This window comes from Elgaria multicarinata, chromosome 6 (genome assembly GCF_023053635.1).
Source record: "Elgaria multicarinata webbii isolate HBS135686 ecotype San Diego chromosome 6, rElgMul1.1.pri, whole genome shotgun sequence".
Classification (NCBI taxonomy): Eukaryota; Metazoa; Chordata; class Lepidosauria; order Squamata; family Anguidae; genus Elgaria; species Elgaria multicarinata.
In genome coordinates, this window is record NC_086176.1 from 66,160,957 (window position 1) to 66,188,688 (window position 27,732).

General features: G+C 44.8%; 1 protein-coding gene across 1 annotated transcript; it reads left to right on the plus strand.

Annotated features, from left to right (window-relative positions):
* Nucleotides 1-1,980: 1,980 nt before the first annotated feature.
* Nucleotides 1,981-23,767, plus strand: REEP5 (receptor accessory protein 5). The gene is made up of 5 exons (XM_063129524.1): nt 1,981-2,258; nt 3,811-3,904; nt 19,245-19,383; nt 21,570-21,738; nt 23,388-23,767. The coding sequence occupies exons 1-5, from the start codon at nt 2,141-2,143 to the stop codon at nt 23,435-23,437; spliced, it is 570 nt and encodes a 189-aa protein (XP_062985594.1). The 5' UTR covers nt 1,981-2,140; the 3' UTR covers nt 23,438-23,767.
* Nucleotides 23,768-27,732: the final 3,965 nt, after the last annotated feature.

A 27,732-nucleotide genomic window follows, 5' to 3' on the forward strand; every position in this document is an offset into this window, starting at 1 on the left:
GAAATGCTCAATATCTCCATGTTGTAGACTACAACTCCCATCATCCCCAAGCCAGCATGGCCATTGATACTCATGGTGGGAATTATGAGTGATTGGTAGAGGAGGAATATGCCCTATCTTGCATCCACTTCTTTCTTAGCTCTTGAATCCATTGAGTGGGCCACAAAATGGATGTTCCCTGACTCACTATGTGCCTCCATTCTTTGGATGGTGGTGGTGATGTGGGGGAAATAAGACAACTTCCCCATTTCTGTTATTTCATGTACAAGTCAACTGCACACAGCTTGTACAACAGTCTACAGGAGCTACATTCCCCTACTGTAGTGCCTCTCCCCAACCTTCACTTGGTCATTTGCTGTGCATCTTGCCTACATTTTGGGGCCTCTGCCAGCACACTCTACCTTCAATAACCATGACTTGACACACATTCAAGGCAGATCCCGATTGCCCTGCATTACACACAACCCAAAGTGCTTGAGTGGTTTGTTTCTTTAAAATAGGGACAGGATTAATTCAACCAAGCTCTGCAATCTATTTGTATTTAAACTTCAGAAGCCTGGGCTGCCCTACCCAATTATCTAAACAAGCAGTGGTTCCTTTTTGCTCCATTTTGATTAATGGATTCCTATTTTCTTTTAGAGAACCCCACACCCTGGTCAGTTGCAGTGAGGGTGGGGTTGGCTAGCATTTGCCTGTGCCCTGTAAACTGGAAGCAGTGCACCTTTACCCCCCACCCACCCCAACACACACTTCTGGGAATCCAGGATTAGCACTGAAGTGCCAAACTGGAAGCCTGAAAATCCCTCTTCTGCTGCAAATGCCCTCCAACTATAGTGACAGCAGTCATGATGTTAAATGTGCCCAGCACACTGTGTGTCCTACAAGGACGTGCAGGTCATGTGCAGCCCAAGAGTGACAACACTGCCCAGATCAGGCTGTATGTTTTGTCCAAAGTAAATTCCCCCATTGGGTTGGAACCAGACTTAGGCTGCAATCCTACACAAATTTACCTGAGAGTAAGTCCCATTGAATTCCATGGGACTTCCTTTCCAGTAGATATGCATTTCGGATTACGCTATCAGTTATTCTTAGAATAGACCCATGTAATCAATCATACTTAAGTCAGGACTAACTGGTTCTATTGATTTCAATGGATCTACTTCCGCTAAACATGATTATGTCCGGATCCAACCCCTGTACTGCCAAAGCGGAAGGTGCCCCCACTAGGGCAGGGAGTTTGCACACACACAATCTACTGACTAGCTGCGATACCCATTGTTCATCCTGATCCAGCCTCTGCCATTAGGACTGTCTGCAACCAGCACCGGGCTTAGTCCCATGGCCTGTAGCTCGAAAATAAAACATGGAAGGCTGTGTTGGAAGCACCCTTGCTTGTGCCTTTTCTCCGATCTGAACGCACTGCATATATTTCCCCTTTCTGCCTACCTTTTGTTTACCAAGATCGTATAATTTTTGCATCGTGTGAGGCTCAGCAGGACAAAATTTGAATGCCTCCAGCAAGATTACTTGTAGAATTAACGGGCGCGCCAGCACCACCAAACGTCCAAAACAAAGGACATCTGAAAACACCAAGAGGCTGAATGAAACGAAATAAAAACCCTGCTGCCCCCTCTTGAAGAAGCCTCCATTTGCAGAGGTCTCGCTCATCAGGCCCGTCTCCCTGCATGGATGGTGGCTGGCAGAGAGGGGCGAAATGTGGGTGCTCAGCTCTGCAATCGCCGCCAGCCGTTCCGCGGGGCATCTGGCGAGCTTCTGCGCTTTCTGTTTTGTCGTGTCATCGCCCACGATCGATTCCACGCTAAAACCCTCCCCGCCATCCCCACCCACCCCCAAGGCAGCAAGATGGGCGCGGCGTCTTTTGCAGCCCGCTCCGCTCCGGGGCTGGGGCTGTGATGACGTTGAGCGCACACATATCCCATGATGCGGTTCCTTACGTGCCTTTCTCTGGCTCCCTCCGCCTCCTCCGTCAAAGCAGGCCAGCAGTTTGGTGTCTGGTGATAAAAAGCCGAAACGTCGGGGCCGTTTTGCATTCCCGTTCTGGTTCGATTCGATCTGCGCTTGAAGCCATAACCGCTCCGGTTCAAGGCGAGGCGGGAGCCCCCGGGAAAAGGATCCCGCCATGACCGAGTCCATGAGGAAGAGGTTCGACAAGTTCTTGCACGAGAAGAACTGGCTGAACGGCTTGCTGGCTAAAATCGAGAGCCAGACCGGCGTGAACAGGACCTACGTTGCCTTCGGTGAGTGCTTCTGCTTCTGCTTCATGGCTGGCAGCAGCAGGCTGGATAGATGCCGTCTTTCTCTTTCTCTCCCCCCCCCCCCCCACAACCCACTGGGCAACAACCTCTCCAAGCCTCTCGATTCCAAAAATCGAGGATTCTCTAGATCCTAAAAAACATCACACCGACGAGGGCCGCTATGAAGCTGCGGTGATCGGTAACGTGGTGACGATTACTAAAAGAAAAAAAGGGGGGAAAGGAAGAACCCTCGATTTCTGGTGGACATTTTATTAATTAAAGTCCTTGTTCGTTTATTTTATAGCATTTACACCCCGCATTTCAGCCCCAAAGACCCCCTGCCCTGGTTGTCTCAGGATGCTAATTAATTAAAATACAAATTCACAATATTGTGTAATAATGCTCACACGGCTCTTTCAAAGAAGTAAGAGGCAGCCGCTCTGCATTATAAGGAAGAGCGTGCAATCTGTTCTCCACCCTGGCTTGTTTTTTTCCTTCCCTTGCACCTCTTGGGAATAATGAGAGTATAGGTAAAGCACTTCCTGTTCCCCTCCTTGTCGTTCTCCCCCACCCACCCTCCTTTCCAAGGAGAATTAGTTGGAGGTTCTGGGCCTCAGCACCTGTCTCTCTCTTGCCAGATATTTATGGCACACATCAGAAATGCCCTGCCAAAGGCCTCTCTAGCCCAGTATTCTGTTTCCACTGTGGCCAACCAGATGCCTGGGGGAAGCCCACAAGCAGAACATGAGTACAATAGCAGCCTCCCAGCCGTCATCCCCAGAAACTGGCACACATATTGGGGATAATATGTCGCCATCATAACTAGTCACCATCCATATGGACAATGTTTCTTCTGAGAGTAGATAGAGGAGGAGGTGTGGGAGGCTCAGTCCCCGACATTGAATGTCTCAAGAGCAGCAAGCAATAAATGGGATGGCGCGTCTCAGGTTACAGTAGACAGACCCGGTCCTCTCCTCCTCCTCTTCCCTATCCCCTCCTCCTCTTCCCTATCCGCGGGCTCTCTCCTTTCTCCTCAGGACAGCTCCTAAGCCATGTTGTGAAAGACCTGCTTTTGGAAATGATTATAACAGGATCCTAAGAGAGAGGAGGTAGCAATTCAACCCTTTGGGGCAATTCCTGGGTGTTTCCAGAAAACCCAGGGACTGGAAAAGTGTAGAGTTAGTTACTCCCGCTAGATGGTAATTGGCTCGCTGACGTGTCTTGGTTGAACTGAAGTCTCCGTTGGCCTCTCTGATCTGGCATGTACCCCTTCAGTATTACAGGTTAGCTCCTGTTTCTTTCCCTATTCTTCTCTGATTGGTGGATCTGAAACCTGCCAGTAAACAGTGGGCAGGATGTGGGGTCTGGAATCTCCTTTGTTATGGGCAACTGCGCTTGGGGCTGAGTCCCACGGAAGGAATTTCCCCATTTGCTCCCTGCCTCTGCCACGAAGAAAGCACATCCGGCTTTATATAACCAGGCATTGCCTTACGTTGTCTGTGCCTCCTACTAGGCCTCCCCTCCACACTGACTGACATTTTGCTTTCTCTCTTAGCCATTATTACTGTGCTGGCCATCTATCTGGTGATCGGCTATGGAGCATCCCTGCTTTGCAACGTGATCGGGTTTGGTTATCCTGCATACATGTCGTAAGTATTCTGACAGATGAGCCTCTTTCTCCATGCTGAGAGCTGCTCTTAAAATGGATAACTTTGGAGTATGCTAAAGAGAATGTTGTTTCTTATTTTATTCCCCCTTTTTCGATGTGTCTGTTGGGTTGCAAGCAGCTGCCAAACCATCATGCTGGGGAAAATTGAGCTGTTACTTAGGATTATTCTTCAGGCAGTGTCTGAACTTGTAAGAACTTTCTGGATAAGTCTCTGGTATCTGCCTCAGTAGGCTGATCCGAACCCCTGAACTTGATGTTCTTTTTGCACAAGTCAGAACTCACTATAGGTTGAGGGGTGGGCAGAAGGACCCCATGGTATCTCTTGGTTAGGAATCTTTCCAGACCCAAAACGTTTAGAAGTACCAGTGTTCTGTCTAGAGTGAAAGGCTGCCTTGGCAATATCTCCTGTGATGAGAAAGCTGACTGTATTCCCTTAAACATTAATGATGTCACTTTGAAACTGCTCGGGCAGTGTTTGAGCAAATGTGCAGGCCTCCTAAAAACGCCAACAACAATGCAGGGCTTGATCTAGTCAAAGTTAAGGACTTCTAAGTGCCTTTGGTTTTTAATGGGACTTCACTTTTTGCCTGGATTGTTTCCCTTCTTTCTAAGATGTAGCTTTGAAACACATAAGAAAAGGACACTTTGCTGGATGTTGGACTCTTCTTCTAATGGGAATATAAGTAAAGGCTGAATGTTTGTAACATCTGGTATGGATTAGGGTGAGGACCACACCTTGACATAATGGAGGGCAGGGGGAGACTGCCGTTTTTCTGGGAGGCCCTCGTTGTGAAATGAGCACTGCGCTGATCAAGAATGGTGAGAACTTTGCGGCTAGGCATTATATTTAAGTGATTAGTACAGAGGAGTTTTGGACTATGTATGGACAATCCTCTGCATATTTCTTTTTTTTTAAATACCATTTTTATTGATTTTCAAGTAAGGACAAATACAGTAAACACACAGAGTAAAAGAAAACAACAACAATACGAATGTTCCCACAGCACCACTATAAAAAAGCATGGGTGTCCATATCTTCAATGAGCACTTAGTAAATATAGAAATCTTAACCAAATCTATACTTCCCCTGCATATTTCTGAGCATCTTGGTATTCCTGTAAAACTAAAGGGGACTTCACATGGACATGTTTATTACTTGACAACTGCAGCATCAAGTGAGAATTTGTACCTGTGAAATTGTCAGTACAGATCCAATGCCACAGAGATAGTTTTTCTATTGCCTCACATCACTTCTAAAACTGTTGAAGTTGTTCACACAGTAAACTATGAGTCATTGAGTGTTGGGATATCAAGTGAAATACATGCATGTGTGAATCTACTCCCAAGTTCCAAAACCAGTGTTTCATTACCAGTTCTTTCACAGGCTCATTGGTTACAGATAATGAATAATCGGAATTCTGTTTTCTCATAGATCTCTAACTCAATACAATGCTATGTTAGCAGTCAGTAACATCTGTACCTCCAAATTGTTGAAGAAACATTTGTTACTCATGGTAGAAGTGCCAAAAGAGATGTTATGTCTTTTTGTTTACTTAAAAGAGGGCTGGGCAACATGCAGCCCCTCAGCCCCCCAGTGTGCCCCCTGCCACCCACTGAAATTTGTCCCCTTCCAATATGCATATGTGTGTGTGCACGTGTGTATTTGTTGCAAACAAAATGGCGTCTGAGCATCAAAAGGGTCAAAAGGTAATTTTGACCTTTTCGGGATTCTATAGCATCTACAGACACCATTTTTATTTTATTTTATTTTTCTCTGTTTTTGGCACCTACGGTTGTGTGTGTGTATGTGTGAAAAAATGACCCCTGGATCACCCAAAATTGTCTACTTCTGGTATAAAAACAACTGGAGGAGTTGAATCCCGGTCATAATGATGCATGAAGTGGAGTTTCACTCCACCTTGTTTGTTTGATGACAGTCACAGTTGAAGGAACAGCATGAGAGGGGACTATACTTTACTCTCCCCCAGCACTGTGATAAATCCAAATCCCCTCTTCAGCTGCTTTAACCAAAGAAAAAATTGTCAGGGAATCCAGGCATAGATAAACCAGTTCAAGTCTGGTTTGGCCCTAGAGATACTATTGGTGGTGTGTCTCTTGCAACTCTACCCATCTATGTTTGCAAGCCATTGCTCTGCAATATTGCTAATTTATGTAATTTCTTTGCCCATGGAAGTATTCAATATCTTTATTGAATATGGCCTGCGTCGTACATGTATGTTCATTACTTAATAATAGCTTGAAAATACTCCTTTCAAATCTAACACAGAACCAGTGTGGTGTAGTATTTAGAATGTTGGACTGGGACTCAGGAGATCTCGGTTCTTGTCTCCACTCAGCCATGAAGCTCACTGGGTGACTTTGGGCCAGTCACTGACTTTCAGCCTAAGCTACCTCACAGGGTTGATGTGAAGGTAAAATGGAGGGTGGGAGAACCATGTTAGCTGTCTTAGATTCCTTCAAAGAGGAAAAAAGGTGGGGCATAAAAATAATAATATATGCAATACTTCTCAATGCAGTCAAGTGATCTGCCAGTAGTCAGGTAATAGCCATGCATATATGACCCACGTGTGTAAATGCCATCACAGAACTGCAGCTCTCTCTCCTCCTGTCCAATGACTCTAATACCATAGTCACGTCTTACTGCAGGGTTGGACAACTTGTGGGCCTCCAGATGTTTTGCATACAACTCCCATCAGCCCTGGCCAGCATAGCTGATGATGAGGGATGGGAAGCTTGATGTAACTATCAGGTGAATTTAAACATTTTCACTAGGTAGAGGGGGGGCAAAAGCCTCAAGCAGTTTTTTCAACACTAGAGAGAAATGCTATCAAATTTTATTCAGAAATATAGATCTTACCTCATACACAACTGCCACTATATTAATTAGCCCTGGTTTAATATCCATTGTGTCTCCTAGTTTTGATGCAGTAATATGGAGCCAAAGCTTTGGGCAGGAATCCTGATTTGTTGTTTGGGGTGGGCTGTCCTTGGTCAGATATAGTAGCTGTGGTTATATTATTACTAAAGACTAAAGCCTAATCTACACCAAGCAGGATATAGCACTATGAAAGCGGTATATGGTATGTGTCCATGGGACCCAACAGTTGTCAGTGCACTTCAATACTCCTATAAGCAGTAGTGTGGCTTCTGCCTTTTATATACCACTTTCATAGTGCAATATCCTGCTTGGTGTAGATTAGGCCTAAATTTAAAGAATAGCAGATTTTTGGGGACATAAATTCTCCAATTCATATTTTGAATGAATATTTAAAATTCAGGTCTACTTTCTCTTTGCCTTCCTTTCTATATATACTGCTACGAAGTTTTCTCTGAGCCTTTCTCCCAAATTAAGGGTGCAATCCTGTGTATGTTTACAGGAAAAAGTCCATGCTGGATCGAGAATGCTGGGAGTTGTAGGACTTTTTCTCTCGCTAAACATGCATAAGATTGTGCCCTAAATATTTTTTAAAGTTGCTGGATCTTGCTTTACAAAGTGGATTTGCATGTTTTCCGGTTCTTTCTAGTGCATTGGATGGTAGTTCTAAGATAGATTCATGTGCTGAAAACTATTTGAAGAGCATGCATCAAGTCAATTCAGTTAAACACACAAACCGACCACCACCACCTTTGGATATGTTTTTGAGCCTTCTAGATTTCAGCAACTGTCTGCATTTTGTGGTCGGATAAGTCACATGTTTCCTGTAAAAGCTTAGTAGAAGCTAGGTACGATTAAAACTTACATCTGTGGTAACCAAACTGTAGCAAAAATGAGACACTTACAGTAAGGACCTCCCAAATGCAGAAGGAAGAGAGAATCTCCTTCATAATGTGGTCAGCTAATCATGACTCATTCGGTACTGATTATCCCAGCGAAACTATGCAATAATTGGGAGACACAACTCTCTTTGAGATACACATACAAATCTAACCATGGACTGGATATTTAGACTGCCTTTCTTGGCACACTACCCTCATAGGGTTGCTTACAAGACTCTAATATGCTAGAAAATACAATTACCCACCCACCCCTCAAATCTAACACAACAACAGCAGCCAGTGGGTCTGTGAATCTGCTCTGGGTTTCAGTCAGAACTCTAACAGAACTATCCAAGGTGCTGAACCCATTTGGGGGATAAGGTTCATTGTCTTTGATAGCTCCTTTAGAGTTCTGGCTGGTTCTGACTGAAACACAGATAGATACACAGCCTCACTGACATCAGAGCCACTGGCCTCCATTAACTGTAGCTAAAAAAATTGTTCTAGTATAGCACTATTCAACCAAATAGTAGACTGGAATAAATGTGTCTTCAAAGGGTTTTATTAAAATTCAGCAGTGATGAGGTCATATATGTCTTCCTGGGGAGGGAGTTCCAGAGGTGAGGGGCCACTGCTGAGAAATCCCTATCCCTAGAACCTGCCAGCTTAACAGATCTCACTGATAGGCCATTGCTGATCTTAATGCTTAGACAGGCTTATCTATGTAGGTGTTTAACATGATGAAAATGGGCCTACAATATCCTTGGGTTTGCATGTTCTCCCTCTCTCCCAGTTCAACCATGAGGAGATTAGAAGCCTTCAGTTCTATTTTAGAGTAAACACAGCTTACCGTGTCATCCAAAAACCCAGACAATTTGCTGTTAACTTTTAACTATGGTTAGTGGAAAGTTAACTTGTTTCCACTAACCATAGTTATGATTAACCACAGTTTAGGATTCAAATGACACAGCAAACTACAGTTAATCTAAAACGGAACCAAAAGCTTCCAAACTCCTCCCTGTAGCCCTGATAGAGGAAGAGAGGGAAGGGGGAACATGCAAGCCCGGAGGGAGTTAAGGCTCAGTCCTGTCATGCTAAACTATGGTTAGCATTACATTCAAACCAGCCCATTAGGAGACCCACAGGATTCCAGTTAATTCAAGGAAACTAGATGAGACTTTGGAGTTTGATGTTTAGACTGCCCGACCCATTTTTAAAAAACACCTGTAGAGGGGCCTGATTCATACTGCAGTTGCGGAGCGTAGCAGAAATTATTACCTTACCCCTTCTCCCGTGCTGTTTTTCCTGTTGAGAATTCATCCTTGCCTGGTGCTATTTGTCCCATTAGGGAAAGCACTATCTGGGCAAAGAACATTTGGGGAGGGGGTGATTTTCATCAGGAAAATGGTGTTTGCCACTGCTATCCCACTCTGAATCGCAATAGGCCCCTCCCCACCCTACTGTTTTCTCCAAAAGCATTACAGGATGGGACATTTAAGCATTGATCTCCTTTGCCTCATTTAGTTGGGCTGGCCGCCATTGCTGAAGTGTTGCCTGAGGTAAACTGAACATGATGATGGATCATCTGATGATACCACTTTCAGGTTACAACACTCACCCTAGGAATTACAGGCAACATTTATGTCTACTGGAGGAGTGGAAAGAACCACAGGCTGATATAGGCAGTGAAATCTCAATTGCACATTAGAAACTAAACTGGCATTTGAGTTGTTTTCCCCAAAAAACATGGCTACACTAGGAATGGGGAATTTCTGGCCAATGGCTCTAATCCACGCCGTGGAGGTTCTCTGTCTGGTCCATGGTGTAGTGGCTAAGGTGTTGGACTGGAAGCTGGGAGATCCAGGTTCTAGTCCTCACTTGGCCATGGAAACCCACTGGGTGACTTTGGGCCAGTCACATACTCTCAGCCCAACCTACCTCACAGGGTGTTGTTGTGAGGATAACATAGAGAGGAGGAGGATTATGTATGCCGCCTTGGGTTCCTTGGAGGAAAAAAGGTGGGATAAAAATGTAAATAATAATAATAACATCCTGCGCCCTGGGAAAATGACTGCGTGATCACTGATCATAGACAACAGTGGGCATTTGGCTTCACATGCTGCCCGTTGTCCCAATTGGAAGCTTTTGGCAGTCAGAGGCTAATTTTAGAGGCTGAATGTCCTGCAGTTTTATTGTGTAGCCTTGTACCAAACAACTGTGGGACATTTATCCTTCAAAATGATGATAAGAGATGATGCCTTGCTAAAGGTTTCCACCTGTGTTTTTCAGGAGACTTAGGTTAGATCTTCAACTGCTTATTTGGATGATTCTGGGGTGTGTGTGTGTGTCTGTGTGTCTGTGTCTGATAACTTAATCTTTTAAAAAGATTTTAAAAAACAAAACAGCCAGCCACAGCATTGCAACATTATTTGCTTCATTCTGCGGTTGCATAGCAGGCATCTGTGGAAAGCATGCTTGCTTGTGACCATGCTCAGTTGATGTGTTTGCCCCTCCACTGCCTGTCTTTGGTGTGGCAGGCTCTCTAAATAAGAGATGGGACTAAAAATGTCTCTGCATGGTCAGCCAAGGTGTAGGCTGCTGCTCACTGATGGACCTTCCTGCCCATGCGCAGTGTTAGAAGATGGGAATGCCTGGATTGGTCTCTGTGGCATTAGGATGGTAATGCTTGCGTTGCACTTTTACTGGTTTATTTTCCACCTACATGAGGGCTACTTCCCTTTCCCCACCAACATTTTAATTATTATTGTTGTTAATTTGTTTTTTATTTCATTTCTATACCGGCCAATAGCCAAAGCTCTCTGGGCAATTCCAAACATTTCACAAAATAATAAAATGCAGCATTAAATTTCAATAACAAAATGTAAAGCAGCTAAAAACAATTTCAGTAAAGAGCTAGACCTGATAAGACAGCTGACATAGATGCCCCATCATATGCCATTAAATGGCCTGGAGTCAAGGACATTCTTAACTGAAAAGATGATAGTGTTGGAAATTTTAAGTATTGTATCAGTTTCCAGAGGAGTACCTGTGTTAGTCTGTTGCAGCAAAATCAACAAAGCCTTGTGGCACCTTAAAGATTCAATAAATGCCTCTAAGGTGCCATAAGGCTCTTTGATATTGTATGTGGCTGCCTTGATATGGTGCAGCTATATAACACACTGGTCTAAGAGATGGTAGAGAAAAACAACATAGATCACAGCTTCTAGAATGCAACCCTGGGTAACACAGCAGAAGCTGTTCCTCTAAACCAGCCTTCCTCAACCTGGGGCGCTCCAGATGTGTTGGACTGCATCTCCCAGAATGCCCCAGCCGGCTGGGGCATTCTGGGAGTTGTAGTCCAACACATCTGGAGCGCCCCAGGTTGAGGAAGGCTGCTCTTAACTCTTGTGTATCAGGGCTGGGCTGTAGCTCATTAGGAAGGCACATGCTTTGCCTGCAAAAGGTCCCAGGTTCAGGCCCTGGCATCTCCGAGACTCTGTCTTCATGGTGCTGCTTCACCGCTCCTTCCCCCGAAACCCTGCAGTATGGCTGCTGTGGGGTGGGACGGGAAATTCCCATGCCAGGAGGGAGTGCAGGTTTTTTCCATGCTCGAGCCTGCCCCCTGCTCTCTTCCTGGCTTCCAGCCACTTGTCAGTGGTCACCATCTGCCCTGAAACTCCTCTGGCTCAACGCTGAAGCAAGGTCACATAGTGGAAGGGCTGTGGTAACCTCGCTTCAGAGAAGAAAGTCGGGGTAAGTCCCTGACTTAAAGGCACAGCTTCAGGGAAAAGCCCTGCAGTGGCTGTGAGTTGGCGGCTGCGTCTATAAATGAGGCAGCGCCACCGTGCAGCCACTGCAAGACAAAGAAGACTTATAGACAGTCCCCAGGTAGGGCTAGAAAAGACTCCTGCTTGAAGCCCTACGGAGCCACTGCCAGTCAGTGTAGACAAGATTGAGCTTGACAGACCAATGGTCTGACAGTGTGTAAGGCTGCTTTCTATGTTGCTAGAGAATTACAGGCAGCACAATCTGACTAGTGGTTGCTCCATGTAGGGCCCTCCCACGTTGTACCATAGTTTAGCTCTTGTAGTCTCAAGCTAAAGTTGTTACCCGACCGCGTAAGAAACTCTTATGCAGAATACTCTATTCATCGCTTGGCTTTTTCAGCTCATTCAAGTACAAGTAATCCCTTACTGTGAAAAATGAATTATATTAGTGGCCAAATTGCTTGAAAGAGTATATCTATGTAAGGTGGGGAGGACAGGAGAAATATGTCAGAAATCCCTCCCTCTCTCTTTTTCATGTTGTGCCTCTAGAACACTTATTTACACAAGTCTGAATGATTTGCCACGTGTATTTCCCAATGAATCACTTTTCATTGTGTATATCAGCTTTTTTGGGGTTATTATTGGACTTTCTTTAAATGACTAGACAAAGCTAAAAGTAACTGAAGGCTCTTGTAGTACATAAAGTCTCAAAGGTATTTGAATGTTCATGAAATATGTAGAACACTAGAGGGAAAACATGTGTATGCCGATAACTTTAAATATAGTAAAAAAAAATTGGGTCAAAGCACTGGGGGGGAAACGGATTCTTAGCTAGTCTTGTCAAAAGGTTAGAACATGCAGTGAATGATCATGATCTTCTAAATTCTGGAAGTTTTCCATACAAAAGGGTTCTATGCTGCTCTCTCTTGAAACAGTAAGTGGAGACCCACAATCGTTCATGATGGGTGGGAGAGGACAGAAGCATTTTGTCTGTCTCATTTCTATCCTGTCTTTCAAGGAGCTCAGCATGGAGGAAGTAAATTGGTACTATCCCATGTGGGTCTTCACCACCATCCTATGAGAAGGGGTCCACAGTACCACTCAATCCTCTTACCATGGCGAGCGTTCCATTGCCCTCTGGCAAGGATGAGGAGAGGAGTGCCAGCCTACGTCTCCAGCTTGGGGCTGGGGAGTGGAAAGGGATCAGTCCTCAGATTGCGCTAAGTTTTAGAGGGTGCAGCACCATAACAAGGACAATCCCCACCCCAGACAAAGGCTGGGCCTCGTTGTGTTGGTGCTTGTTGGTGGATGTGCTTGTTGATCCTTAGCTGTCCATCCAGCACCAAAGCAAGCTCCATCCTTCCCCATTGGCTCTGGAGAGGAATGCTAAGGCTTGCCTTCCTGGGGCTGGGCAGTGGAGGCACTTGGTGCCTAGCATGATTGCGATTACAAACAAACCGTGTAGTTATAAAATGCTGTCACATATCACATTTGATATGGCCCATTCTTCATTCTATTCTTTGACTTTGGATCTGATATTATCCTATGATATCTGAATATAAATTTATTTAACTTTTAAAAAATAAAACAACTAGTAACTTTGGCCACTCTGAATAGTTCTTGAGCATCAAGCTGTGAAACCAGTCTTGACTAATGGGAGCTCCAATCCCAGCCCATTTACTCTAGAGCAGTGGTTCCCAAAGTGGGCGGTATTGCCCCCTTGGGGGCGGTGGGATTGCATAGGGGGGCGTTAAGAGGCAAAGGGACAGCAGGGGGCACTGGCAGGGGGCGCTAACAGGCAAAGGGGCGGCAGGGAGGCGCTCGAGGTGGTCTCTCCAGAAGGTCCTAAAACCCAGGGACTGAGCAGGAAAGAGCAGCAAATTCAGCTGCTCTCCCCACACCGCTCCTGCTCAGGAAGGACTTTCTCACTCACACAGCCGCTCTCTCCTCCTATCTCAAGCCCACAGCGGCCCACCAGAAGTAGGGGGTGGGGGAAGCGCCCACAGGAGGCAGCAGAGCAGGAAACAGCGGTGAATTCAGCTGCTCTGCCCACTCTTCTCCTGCCTAGGAGAGCCCAGGACTTCTTTCCTGCTGGAGCCACCACCGCCTGCTTGCTCGCTCGCTCGCTTGCTCCCTCGCTCCCTCGGCCAGAGCTGCTCCCTCCTACAAGCTGCCCCGGTAGACCTCTCGCGATAGTTGTTGCACAAGGCGGGAGCAGCGGCCATGTGGCGGAGAGGAAGGAGGATGTGGAGGATGGTGGTTGGCAGAGCAGCTGCTTGTGCTGCTGCAAGGTATCACCAGGCTCCCTTCCCCTGTCAGGAGTTGCAGATTGGGGCCATCTATTGTGAGGCTTGGGGGGAGGGGGGGTTGGAGAAAGAGAGGGGGGGCTTGGAGGGAGGGGGTTGGAGAGAGAGAGAGAGAGAGATGCTGTGTGTCTGTGTGTGTGCTCCCACCCCCAAAAAATCTGGACTACAACAGGATTGGGAGAGAAAAGAAAAGGGGGAGGGAGAGAGAATTACAATTCCCCAGGTCCTTCCTGGCTAAAGAAGGTTCAGCAGCACCTTTTTCTAGAATGCTTGCTGAAACAATTCCTATCTGCCCTTGCTTATTTCAGGGTGTCCAACCCCCTTTTTTCAAGCGTGCTTTTGGTAAACATGGTATGTGTGTATCTTGTGTCACCCTAAAAACAGAGCTGCAACACAATCCTAAGTATGTCTACTCAGAAGTAAGCCCTACTGAGATCAATAGAACTTACTCTGAGGTAAATGTGCATAGAATTCAGCCTGAAAACTAAGAGAGGGTGAAGAAAAGACAGGAGAAAATGAATTGTAGAAATAGAATAGCAAGGTAACTGTGGGATATTTAACCATATTTAAAGACAATAAGTACAGTAAAATTAATGCCCCTCTACTTCAGTCCCAGCCAGATTTTCCATAGGAAAACTCTATACCAGGTGGCAGATAATTATTTTAAAATTTTAATTAAAATACATTATCCTTTCCTATAACAAAATGGTGCTTACTCCTAAGTAAGTGTGTTCCACTGAAGAAGGAAATCCTATTTGATTCCTGTATTCATGCTAGTGTGACATGATAAGTTAAAGGCACAATTTTATGCATGTTTAGACAGGAAAAAGTCCTTCAACTCCTAGAATCCCCTCTAAATGGGAAGCACCCGCCCCAGGCTTGCCAAGGGAGGGAGGGAAAAGAGAGCGAACACCTCTGTTTGCAGCCGGCGTGGCAGGGCACACCAATTGGATTTTGAATAAAGTCTTCAATTAATTGTTACTGTTTTGAATTTTATTGTTATTATCTTCCTTGGTGGGTCATTGAAAACCTCTATTCTGAATAATGATTTTTATAGTGTAGGGTAGGGGGGCACTGGGCATGAGTTTGTGGAACCAAGGGGGCGGTGACCTGAAAAAGTTTGGGAACCACTGCTCTAGAGGAGTGCTGCTAAATTCAGTGCTGAAGGCTAAGTGATTTGTGATCAAGGTCTGTGAGAGTCTCTTACTTTGAATTTCAAATCCCTTTCCCCTCCCCTCAAGGCCTGCTGAACGCAATTAAACACCCACTAATTTGTATTCTTGTCATTTGTTTAACCAAATTATATTTTGAATATTATGGTCTTAGATTCAGCCCTGGTGAAAAAGAGCCTACAAGAAACCATATTGTGATGGAGGAATAAATTAACAACTCATCCAATAATGTTCTGATCCAGCAAGCCTAGGATCTCTGGAAGCATCATACACTTGAGAGGGATAACATGTTACCTTGGCAAATGTGCACAACTTGGGGCCAGTTCAGTAGCAACCTCTACTTGCCCCAAGTTACTAACTGCAGGGTCTCTTTATCCATCCCCTTTCCCTCTGAATCAGTGGAAAACGCCACCCTTTGCTCACCCTTACAATATATGCTTATTGCAAGAATGAGGATTCTTATCAGCGTTGTGTTAGCAGTTTCTTGGAGGCATGATGAAGAGAGGGGTAGTAGTTGACTAGAGTAAAAGAAGTCAATCCAGTAGGATAGGTCTTTGTGCTCCCTGCAGCAGTGAAAATTACCTGTGTGGATTTTGGGGGAGGGGGGCAGCATTGAAGCAGGATGGAAATCAAGTGTCTGTATGGGATTTCTCTTTCTGTGTGTTTGTCTCTTTTTGTCTCTCTTCCCCCTCCCTCCTCCCGCTGCACCAAAACCTGTTCGTCTGGTTCCTGACCTATTTTGTGTTTGAAATGCTACACATGGGTATTACACAGTCCGTTTCTCATGACTGAAAAGTCTTGCCTACCTTCTTCCCTGACTCACGCCATGCTCCCGAATCAAGTACTGATTTTAACTCATTCATTATGTTTAAATCAAACAAACGTAAGAGTTGAGAAGGCTTGACAATTAAAAGCAGCAATAAACAAAAGTGTGTAGAGGCGAACTGGCAAAGAGCTGTGTGTTGCTTGAAGCAGAAAAGCTGTCCTGACAAGATGGCCAGAGGCCACTGAGCTTCTGTACAAATTCCTGCACCTACATTTGGCTTACAACAACAGACAATATAGCTATACAACAGCTGGTACAGCTATACGTTTCGGCTTTGGCCGGGTTAGCACAGTCACCACAGCTTAAACAAACCACTGTGGCTTCTTTAATCTGTGACACGTGCTGGGCACCATTTTCCTAATTAGCTGCATGGGTGCGGCTTGTTGGTTCATCTGAACCTGGGCAGTATGGCTTCTTGAAAGAGAAACAACCATCAAATAACCCATGGGCTGTTGTTGGGTTATTTGAGGATTGTTTTCCCTTACATCAAGCTACCGGTATGTTGCCTGGGTTCAGATGACACAACAAGCTGCACCTGGGCGGGTAATTTGGCAAATGGCGGCATGTCTTATTTAAGCCATGGTAATCATGTGAAGCAGGTCAGTAGCTACGAGTATCATGTTGATTTAAATATTGATTTAAATTCCACATGGCCCAGTTCAGACGGAATGCTAAACTATTCTTTCACATTCTGAAAGCAAGTTGCAGCAAGCCTCAGGGTCATGTGCTCAATGTTCCCCTTGCCTCTCTGGTATCACTGCAAAGAGATAAGAACTTTCCATTTCCATTTGACATTAACAGCAGTTTAGTGTGTCATCCAAACCTTAAACTGTGGTTGCTTTTAACAATGGTTAGTGAAAACAAGCCAAATTTGTAAACCATGGTTTGAAGTTGTCTTATTTCCACAAACCCTAATTAAGATTAACCAGTTTTTCAAGTTTTAACAAGGCAAACCAGTGGAGGTTGGTGAGGCAGTGGGCAGGCCACTGGCAGAGCTGGACCAGAGGGCTTATCAGAGGTGGAGCCATACTGTATCTTTCATAATCCCAGACCAACACATGGATTTCTTAAATACACCAAATATTTTTCCTGCTCCCCCAGACCAACACGAACGTGAATGTTAAAAACAGAGCAGCCAGCCAGAAAGGCTTTTAAAACCAACACCCTCCTTAACCCTACAAGAGAGAAATCATGCTGCCTTCCCAGGGAGATTCATTCTATACATTTAGACACCACAATAAGCCCTTTCTCTTAGGGGTGCAGAAATGAAATGAAAAGCTCTTCTGCAGCAAACGATGTTTAATGCACAATGGAAACAAAAGCTTCCAGACTCTTTCTTGCAAATGCACTGGGGTGGAGGGGAAGCGCATGAGTCCGGGACTCTCTGTGGCTGGTTCTTGAAATGCTAGACTAAGGCTTAATGCAAGGGTGCAGAACCTGGCCCCCAGGGTTCAGCGGAGGGCCACAGCCCTCCCCTCCAACCACCAGTTGTTTGGTAGTTTCCTGGCTCCCCACATACACACACACACACACATTCTGAATGGTTGAAATGCGTCTCCTAAGAGCTTAGTTACTGGCAGTAAGAACTGGACTCCTACATTACGCTGCTATTGTTGCATAAGCTACAAAATGCTGTGGATAGGTGAGTTAGCTCCACCCCCTTTGCACTCCGCCCTGCCCACCCCCTGGAATGCAATCCCTGAGAGCTTCTCCAAAATTGAATTTGATCCTTGGGCTGGAAGTTGCCACACCCCTGGTTTCATGTTACATCCAAATCTGCCTTGCAAGTGTGCGTGATTTTGAAACATTTGTCCTGCATCCTGCCTCACCTGGTACGTATTTGGTAGGCAGCTTGATTTAACTTTGCACCACGTTCTCATATTTAATGGATAGCGTTGGTGCAAGCAAATGGCATAACGGCGTGCCTTGCCTGGTCTTGAATGAAACTGTGTGTTCTAACAGAGTCATTTTGACATATGTGCGCATTGAAAGTAATTATGCATTATTTAAGAGGCAGCAGCATGAGATTTTTGCTTTGACTTTGACATAATATGGTGCATAATATGAGCAGTTCAGTGGCTGTTTCTATTTAGGTTGTTGTCATGCACAAAGGTACTTGGTAGCCGGAGAATATGGGAGAATATGGGTGCATTCTCTTTGGGCTGCTGGCCCCTGAGCTATTCAGAGAGCTTCCTCTAGTGCTGGTATTGACATTCAAAGCCCTAAACGGTTTGGGGCCAGGTTATTTGAAGGAACGCCTCCTCCCACATGTACCTGCCCGGACCTTAAGATCATCTTCAGGGGCCCTTCTCCGTGAGCCCCTGCCAAAGGAAGTGAGGCAGGTGGCTACTAGGAGGAGGGCTTTCTCCGCTGTGGCACCCCAGTTGCGGAATGAGCTCTCCAGAGAGGTCCGCCTGGCGCCTACACTGTACTCCTTTCGTCGCCAGCTGAAGACCTTTTTATTCTCTCAGTATTTTAACACTTAATTTTAACTTAAATTTAAATTTTACTCTTTTAACTCTGTATTTTAATGTTATATCAATTTTGCTGCGTGGTTTTATTCTGGTTGTGCTTTTTATATTGTATTGTGTATTTGTGCTTTTAACCTGTTGGTTGTCTTACTATGATTTTAATTTTTGTGAACCGCCCAGAGAGCTTCGGCTATTGGGCGGTATAGAAATGTAATAAATAAATGAATAGTGTGGGACCCCTGAGGCTCGTGAAACAATAGGTTTCAAAGTAAGCATGTTTTAACATTAAGTCCTAATGACACCACTGCAAGGTGCTCCCAAGTAACTGTGCTTAGGAGAGTACAACTTGACAACCAGATTCTGTGTATCCATAGAGCTCATGAGTAGTCAACCCGGTGCCCTCCTGATGTATTGGAGTACAGCTGCTATAATCCCTGACAAGTGGCTGTGATGGTTGGAGCTGATGGGACTTGTAGTCCAAAACAACTGGAGGTTGCCTGCTGTAGCTGAACTGGTGCAAACCACAGCGTGTGCTGCCACAACCTCACCACCTTTTAGCTGCGAGTCCTGCAAGGCCTGGTCCCTGCTTCTTTGGCTCATTTCCAGCTGGCCTGGGAGGGGAGGATGGGGCCCTGATTGACTCCAGCTACAAAGCTTGCTCCTGCTGCTGGAAGTGCCTGGAAAGCTCCACTCCACGTACTCTCATGGGAAGAATTGGTGGTGGTGTATGTTTTGGGGGCCCTGGATGATGAGCGGAGGAGCTCCTAATGCAAGATGGCCCAGGTGAGGGATGAGCGGTCCAGCCATTGCTATTAGGTCTTCATGAACTTTCGTGGCTTGGGCTTTGCAGGTGGCCGAGGGGACTGAAAATGTGAATTGGTGTTCTGTTCTTTTGTTGATGGAGCTTATTGCACCTCTGGCTTCTGCTGCATTATTGTAATGTTGCTGCTTTGATAAACTTTGAATGCAGTTGGCTTACCTTTTTGATCTTTTTCTTCCAGCATCAAGGCCATTGAAAGCCCTAACAAAGATGACGACACACAGTGGCTGATCTACTGGGTGGTGTATGGCGTCTTCAGCATAGCAGAATTTTTCTCTGACATCTTTCTTTCCTGGTTCCCTTTCTACTACATGTTGAAGGTTGGCTTATCTCTCCCACCCCCAAATAAAACCTGTAGTCTTAAACAGTTTTAGGAATTCCCAGTGGATCTCAGTTATTACAGAAGGGTTGCCAGCGTGCAGCCTTTAAGAACTCATCTGAAGAGAGATGGCTTCCTAAATGAATTTGAAATTTTGTTAGTTTTGAACCCTGTTGTCAAAACATTGAAATTGAATGCCACGATGTGAAATGTCATCTTGCGGTTGAGTGGGTTGGCTGTGGCTGAGCAGAGTTTGCTTTCAGCATACGCACTGGCTGTAATACATGCGGTGGGCTTGATCCACACTAGTGATTCAGATTCTGGAAGGCTGGAGGAGAACAATAACAGGAATTCAGGGAGAAAGTCCTGAAAACATGGCTGGGGTGGGAAAGTGGGTTCCTGGATGTGATCATGTGGACTTATGCAGAAGAGGAATGGCAAGGTTTTCTTCATTCCTACATGGATGACATTCCAAAAGAAAGTGGGAATATATCGTTGGAAAAGTGAAAAGAGGATATTCACAACAATAGGCAAGCTTTCCTTTGCCACTGAATTTTATTTAATTGTTTATTGAAAACTTGAAAGGGGTGTTGCACTACCTTGTTGTTCACAGTGGTGACAAGAGCATCTTGTATCTCTATACCCCTAGTTTTAAATTAGGATGAAGGTATCTCTTCCTGGCAGCCCCTTCTCTCTCATCTCCTCTTCTTCTTTGGAAGAGACAGATCACGCTTGCCAGAGGTCTCAACTGATGGCTTGAAGTTTGAAATTAGGCCAAGGGCTGCATGATACTAGGTCGAAGGCCACAGGTTGTCCACCACTGCCTGAGCAAGAATGCATCTGTTGGCCAGAAGTACGTGGACATACAATCAGGGCCAAATACAACATCGTAGGTGCCAGGAAGGAGTAGCGAATTATCTGTAATTGTATCATTTGGGTATTAAACAAAGACAATGACTTCCATACACTGCTGATGTCATTGCCCTGCCCCCTTTTTCTTTCTCTCCCTCCCTCCCTCCCTCTCTCTCTCTCCCCATGGTGGGCAAGGCATGGAGTTCTGTGCCTCCTCTCCGCACAGAGAAAGGGACTCAGTTGTACGCAAAACTGGTAGCCCTGTGGATGTCAAGTGCCATCCGAAGTGACTTGGCTCATGTCAGGAGGAGTGTCTGCTCTTCTCAGCACAGGCCAAGTTCCCTGCTGTTATCTTCGTGCTGAGATCGGAAGTAATAGCAGGGATGCTTTCTGGGGGGATTCCACTGGGGTGGGGCTTGGGGGCTCCACCCCTGAAGGAAAACTATGAGGTTCAGTGATCCAGATTGGGGAGGGCAATGGGCAGGAGGTTCTGTACAGTATTCAAAGTGCTTCAAATCCTTACAACCCAACCTGTAGGGTGATATTTATCCCCATGCTGCAGGGGGTGGGCAGGGTAGGTGTGGTGGGGGTGGAGACAGTGCTAGAGTGGCTTGCCTAAGACCATCTAGTGCAGCCCCCCCCCCAAACCTTTTTGGATCCCTGGGGACATTCAGAAGTTGAGAAACTGCTGGCACCACCACATCCCATGGAGGATGTGGCTAGACACGTACTCACTGCCGTAGGGGCCTGGCTAGTAAAAAGTGAGTGAAAGCAGTGTGAGTAGGGGGAGAAATAGTGAGCCTAGAGTCTGAGATGGTGGGGTGGGGGAGAAACAGCAAGGTAAAGTGGGAAGAGAAATTGAGAGGCTGGGGGGAAGAAGGGAATAGTACGGCAACGGGATAGAGAAAGAGCAAGGTTCGAGGCTAAGAGGGAGAGAAATAATAAGCTAAAGAGCTGTGGGGGAATAGAACTAGTGAGGCTAGAAAGGGGACAAGAAGGCTGTGCTAACATTTCCCAAGGTTTTTATTATTATTTTTAAAGAAAAGCTTTTTTTTTTAAGAGGGCAGGGAGTGGAGACCTTGGTGGGATCCCTTGGAGGTCCCCATGTGTGCTATGGAATCCATAGGTGCTGCATTGGGGATCACTTATCTAGTGGGTTCAGGGCCGAGGGAAGATTCAAACGAGGGGACTCCTGTGATTCGTAGGTTAGTGTCTTAGCACTCCCACACTTGGATGTCATGCAAACTTTTTCTGGTATCAGGATTGCAAATCTTTCTGTACCACCACTGTACAATCTCTCATCTCCTCTTCCTTCCCATGTTCTGTTTTGTGCAGTGTGGCTTTCTGATCTGGGGCATGGCCCCAAGTCCCGCCAATGGAGCTGACATGCTTTACAAACGATTTATCCGCCCTTTCTTCCTGAAGCACGAAAGCGAGCTGGATAAAATAGCAAAGGATCTGAAAGACAAAGCTGCGGAGACAGCTGACTCTATTACTAAAGAAGGTGAGGCGAGGCCTATGGGGTCAGTGTCTTCAAGGAATTCCCCACCCCCACCCCACCCCACCACAGTTAGTCTACTTTATGGACAATTTTGAATTCATAAGATGATGAGATGGGAAGAAAAAGTGGATTAGCCAAGAAGATAGGCAACCCTGGTACCCTTGAGACATTTCAACTACAGCAATAACAGGCTCAAGTTACAGGAAGCTAGATTCCAGCTGAACATCAGAAAAAACATCCTGATTGTTAGAGCAGTATGACAATGAAACCAATTACTTAGGGAGGTCGCGGGCTCTCTCACCCTAAAGGCTGTCAAGATGCAGTTGGACACTCCTCTGTCAGGGATGCTTTAAGGTGGATTCCTGCATCGAGCAGGGAGCTGGACTCAATGGCCTTATAGGCCCCTTACAACTCTACTATTCTAAGGTTCTATGAAACTTCTGGAGGGACCGGGTTGGCCCATCAAGGCTGCCACAATAAGCTTCAAAGTGTGTAGTGAAAACCTGGTGAAATCTCAAAACTTGGAGAGGAAGGAAGAAGCAGAATTTCCACTGGGCAAGAGTGGTGTTTTCTCACCCTGCCTAAATCTCATTCAGGTGTTCCGTAGAATGCATGAGAGCAGGGACGGGACCGCATATGCTGGGGGCTGCCCCACAGAGCGAAGGCTGAACAGAGGCACTACTCCATGTTCAGTTCAATGCGAGTAGAACCCAGATTCTAACCTCACCACTTATTGCAGCAAGGTCAGGGAATGAGGGGATGGAGCCTAGTGCGCATGAGGACACTGAGGGCTGGAATGCCTGAATATTGCTCTTTCCAGTGAATTGCTGTTGCAGAATGAACTATCCAATAAAGCAATTCTCTGGAAATGTGTTCAATTTGTATAATTCTGAGAATATTTATGTACATGGCACACCCAGGGCTGGAATAATTCCAGCTGCTTAGAAATCTGTTTTACACTGCCCCTGCCCCCACCCTTACCCTTAAAGCTGTGCTGGGCCCTACAGGTCTGACTCAGGGCTTATCTACACCTGCCATTTATCCTGGGGTGGTCACGAGGTCATCCTGCACATCTAAATGACACACAGCAGATCCCGGGGTGAACCGGGGATGAGCACTCAGTTCTCCTGGGATAGCTGGGACTGCTTTTTCCCCATTTTTTTCTGCCGTGTCAGGACCATCCTGAGCTACGCAGGCGGTGTGGTTCTCCCTCCCAGGGGCCCTCCCTCTTCCCCACGTGTAGCAGGGCCCAGGAAACGGGCACGGAGCTGTGTGTGGGGAGTCCAGGGGTGAGGAGGAAAGCATTTTTGCCATCTTTGGGACGGCGCTCGGCATCTTCCAGCAGCAAGTTTGTTGTTTTTTTAACAGAATTGTTTCTTCATGCAGGATCACACCCACGCAATTGCGCAAATGTCTCTCTCTTTTTTAAAAAAATGCAACTCCGGAACGTCCCTCTTTACTTCCGGGACAACTCTCTGGTGTGTGGCCCCTGAGGGATGATCCCAGAAGTTCCTCCACACTTCCCAAAGGGCTGCAGGTGTAGATGAGCCCATAGTTTTCCATCTCTATTCATATCAATACTCCAGTAATCTCAGTTTATTCAGTCATGTCGTAACAATAGTGATATCATGGCTTTTTTCTTTTTCTTTCAGCTAAAAAAGTAACAATAGGTTTACTGGGTGATGAGAAGAAGAGCACCTAAAAGCGTTAACTGGAAGATAAGTTTTTTCATCACTTCCCTTATACAGTTTGATGTTACTGGGGACTGTGATATAGTAATTTGAATAATGTTGCCTTGTAAACACTATTTGATTTTATTAAAGGAATGTGCTGTAAGATGGCTTGCTTTTTTTTGGCAGTTCTCTGTACTGAAAGTAAGCATTTTTATTTAAAACCAATGCAGTGGGTGTCATCTAAAGCTTATCTGGATCAGTTTATTAATCCCCTGAGCGAAGAACGGACTTTCAGTAGTGTCTTGTCTTGAAGTTAATGTAAATTTCAAATAAAATATGCCCCAGGCTCTGATGATTTACACTTTGTTTCTTTGTGCATGCGCAATGTCTATTTGTAAAAATTCTATTTCATATCTGACTGGCTCTTGCTGTAATGTGGAAATTGACAATCTAAACATAATGACAGTGGTTTTCATGCCTAGTTTATTTGTGCATATAAAGGGAAAAATGATTAGTAAGGCGTATGTTAATGTGTATCCCCTCCCACACTTCCAACAACATTGTAAACGGTGATGTCAGGTTATAGTACTGAGCATGGATAGTCCTTAATAATTGCACAGACTGCTTGTAACTTGCAGTGTTTGGGCCAGCATATGTATCTGTGGGAGTTGTACTTAAACACTGAGAAGAGCACGTTGGTGGTGGTGTCTTGATGCTGGGGAGTTATTTGTTGGCATTAGATGTACCGAATGGCTGGTACATAAAGTGGGGTGGGTGGGTGGGTTTGAAATAATGTTGCCCATACACTCCGTCCTGCTTCACGTCACACAGTGCGTATGCCGGAATACTTGCTCTCTAGTGGAGCGCCCAGTGATTAATATTGCTGCATGTGTGTGGTCTGAGCTGAAGCTTGCTCACATAAGGAGTAGTACAAAGCACTATATTCTCATTGGCAAAGGTTTTATCATATATTAGAGGTCAGATAGGTGTTCCTTGACTCTTATCTATTACTCCCTCTAGGCCTTTGCTCGTTCTTTTTTAATTAAAAGGTGGAGAGCATCAATGGGGAATGATGGCGTGTCTGATGCCCGCTTTCCCCTAATCATTTGGTGGTTTCCTGCCTTTTGCACATTGCCCCCCATTCTAAAAGGTTACTGGCCGTAAGAGCTTTAAGCTAAAAGAGATGCTGGCATTTTAATCCCACCCCCTTTTGCCTTCAGACCCGCCCAGCCCTAGAATGTGGTCCCTGAGAGCTTCTCCAAAATTGAATCTTCCCCTTGGGCTGCAAGTGATTCCATACCCCTCCTCTATGCAATCTTCTAAGTACAGTCTCTGTACTGTTTTCAGATGCGTCGTCGTTTTAGTCTACGAAGAGTCTTGTGGCATCTTAAAAACTAACAAATACAGTGGTTAATTTAAGGTGCCACAAGACATGTTGTCATCTCTCTACGAGATCCATTCATTTCTGTGGGGCTGGCTGGAGAGAGCTACTCACTAGGATGGACTGGGACTAAAACGGTCTTTCAAGACCTTCTTTTCCAGCACAGGCAGAATAATCTCTCCAAAGCCCTACTGTCTGTTAGCAGGACAATAAGAATTGCCATGCTAGTCCACAGACTCAAGAGCCATCTGGGCCAGCATTCCACTTCCACCATGAGCCAGCCAAATGCCCTGGGAGCTTGCAAGCAAAACAAGGTGGCAAGAGGCAGCTTCTGCTTTGCGGCCCCATTTGGTTATGGGAGATCCCGTTCTGTCTATATGGATTTCTTACAGCTGTGAGCCATGGCTGTTCCCTTATATATTTAGCCAGACTTTCTATAAAGCTACTTAAATTAGTACCCGTTGCCATATCTTGTGGCAATGAATTCCACAATGCAATTGCATACATTCCCCCATGTTGACTGATGGCAGAATAAAAGTAACTCTTATGCTCATCAGTTAGATCATGGTAAATTTCATGATCTAACTGAAATTGATCATGAAATTGTTCTCTTATTTAACTTGAATAAGAGAATTGTTCTCTTATTTAACTTGAGTTACAATAATATAGCAGAAGTGAAAGAGCAAACTCACACAAAGTTTTATACATCAAGTTTGGCAGAAACTTTTTGTGCATTCTAGCACATACATAAATGATTGTACCACATGAAAAGTGGGAACAGGAGAGACCATGTGTGTTCCTATATCCTTAAGGAATGCTACTCTTGGCATCCATAGTCTGCTTCCTTTTTTATACTTCTCAAGTCAAGTTTCTTCTGTTCAGGTGGAAGACCCATGAAACGCCAGCCTTAAGCCACCATGGAACTGATAATATATGCTTAACTAGAAAACATATGGTGTTCTCAAATTCACATGTTAGGACCACCAGCAGCAAAAGACAGTCTGAGACTTGGAAAACATTGGGCCTGTACAGACAACACACTAAGCCATAGCTAGTCTGTTAACCTTTTTTGTAACAAATGGTTAGAAAGTTTGTTTAAATTAGTTATGTAACTACACTGGTTAGGTATGGTTCACAAGATACGCGAATCCGTAATATTTAGCTCAAAATGCTTAACAACCATGGCTTAGTGTGTTGCCTGACCATGGTCACATAACATTTTAGCTACAGAAAACCCTTGCATGGTTTGGCCTTTTCTTTCTATTGCATTTTTATATGCTTTTGAGTAAATTGTGTTTAAGTAGAAACTATTATATGGTGCCATGGTGCGGAGTACTGGGTAGATCTGCAAGTATTCGAAATGCTTAATAGCATGGGGTTGGGCTAGTATTGCAAGCTACAAAACTTATTGTACAAGCACGTATAATTGTAAAGCATTGCTGCCTTTCTCAGAGCTGGTTTATCTGTGCTTTGAAAGATGGTCTATAGTTGTGTACATTGAAAGTACCACTTCAATTTGGTAACACAATGGAATAAAACATCAAAGTAGTCTTACAACACTTACAAATAACTGCACATGATTAAAATATGTTACTTTTTTTTCTTGGCAAGTGTTCAGAAAAGTTAATATACTTTAGCCAGTTTGTGCTGAAGATGTACTGTGCTTAAAAGAATACATACAAATAAAAAAAGTATCTTACACTACTGTGATGTTTACACTTCTTTATAGATGTTCACACTGCATGTAGGAAAACCTAAGTAATGAAACAAGAAATGTATGACAAGCTTAATTTCCATCCTGTATGCTGAAAGATATCACCTGATTAAAAGTTCACTTTAGGACTCTGCGTATGTATAGGAAAAAGGGCTGACACTACTTGCTGGTGAAAGTGGCGGTCTGTCCACAGCAAAAACCCTCTTGTAAGAGAACCTGAAGTGGGAAGGTACCAAGGAAATCTAGTTAAGAGGACAAAGGGACTTCAAGAACCTGATTACATCGAACTTCTACTGAAAGTCAATGCTGTAACAGATATGCCGCCAAACATTAAGGGGAAATGCTCTTCTAAAACTAGATATTGTAGTTATGATTTAAATTGACCCCAAATCATCAAGACTGAGGACTTCTCAGACCAAATGTACACATGGTCTTCCCATTCTAATTTTGGTAAAAGGCTGAGCTTGCGTCTTGCGCTGGAGCAACTTGATAGATCATGTCGCTCCCTTCCTTCCTTCCAAATATAGAAAGCAAAAATGCCTTCATTTTCGACATAGAACTGCTATTTCCCCCATATCATAACAGCAATTTCACATTTATTAGCATTTTATACTCCACCTTCTGCTTCAGTCTAGAGATGCTCAAGGCTGTCCTCTTGATTTTAACTGCTTTGATTAGAGCGAAGCTAGAAAATGTGAGACCAACGTGAACGAAACACGATCAGAACAAAAGTAAAAGCAATTCTAATTGCTTTTACGATTCTAATAGTTCTGAAGTGCTTAACCATGCTTTTCAACACATTCAGACAGCTGTAGCTCAAAGTACCCATGGCAGACTATATAGACTAATTTCATTGCCCAAGAAATTTCTCAAATTTTGGTGTATAAGTAATCAATATTTCATTCTTACAAACAAGAACTCAAGGAATCATAGTGTACAAACGATCACCATGGTATCTTGCTCAATCCCAAATTCTTATGCTAATTTTTTATATGTGGAAAGTGGAGTTATTTTTACCACTATAAGTTTAGCTTCACAGTTGGCATACCATTTCAAAGCAATCCCATGACAAGAGGCTTTCAGTCATCATTGTAAAATATTCTTTTAGATCAGCCTTCCTCAACCTGGGGCGCTCCAGATGTGTTGGACTGCATCTCCCAGAATGCCCCAGCCAGCTGGCTGGGGCATTCTGGGAGTTGCAGTCCAACACATCTGAAGCGCCCCAGGTT

Excerpts from the sequence above, each read along its gene's own strand:
- REEP5 (XM_063129524.1), top strand. The coding sequence starts at position 2,141 with ATGACCGAGTCCATGAGGAAGAGGTTCGACAAGTTCTTGCACGAGAAG. Across the intron at positions 2,259-3,810 it reads CAGGACCTACGTTGCCTTCG|CCATTATTACTGTGCTGGCC; the intron begins GTGAGTGCTTCT and ends TTTCTCTCTTAG. Across the intron at positions 21,739-23,387 it reads TGACTCTATTACTAAAGAAG|CTAAAAAAGTAACAATAGGT; the intron begins GTGAGGCGAGGC and ends TTTTTCTTTCAG.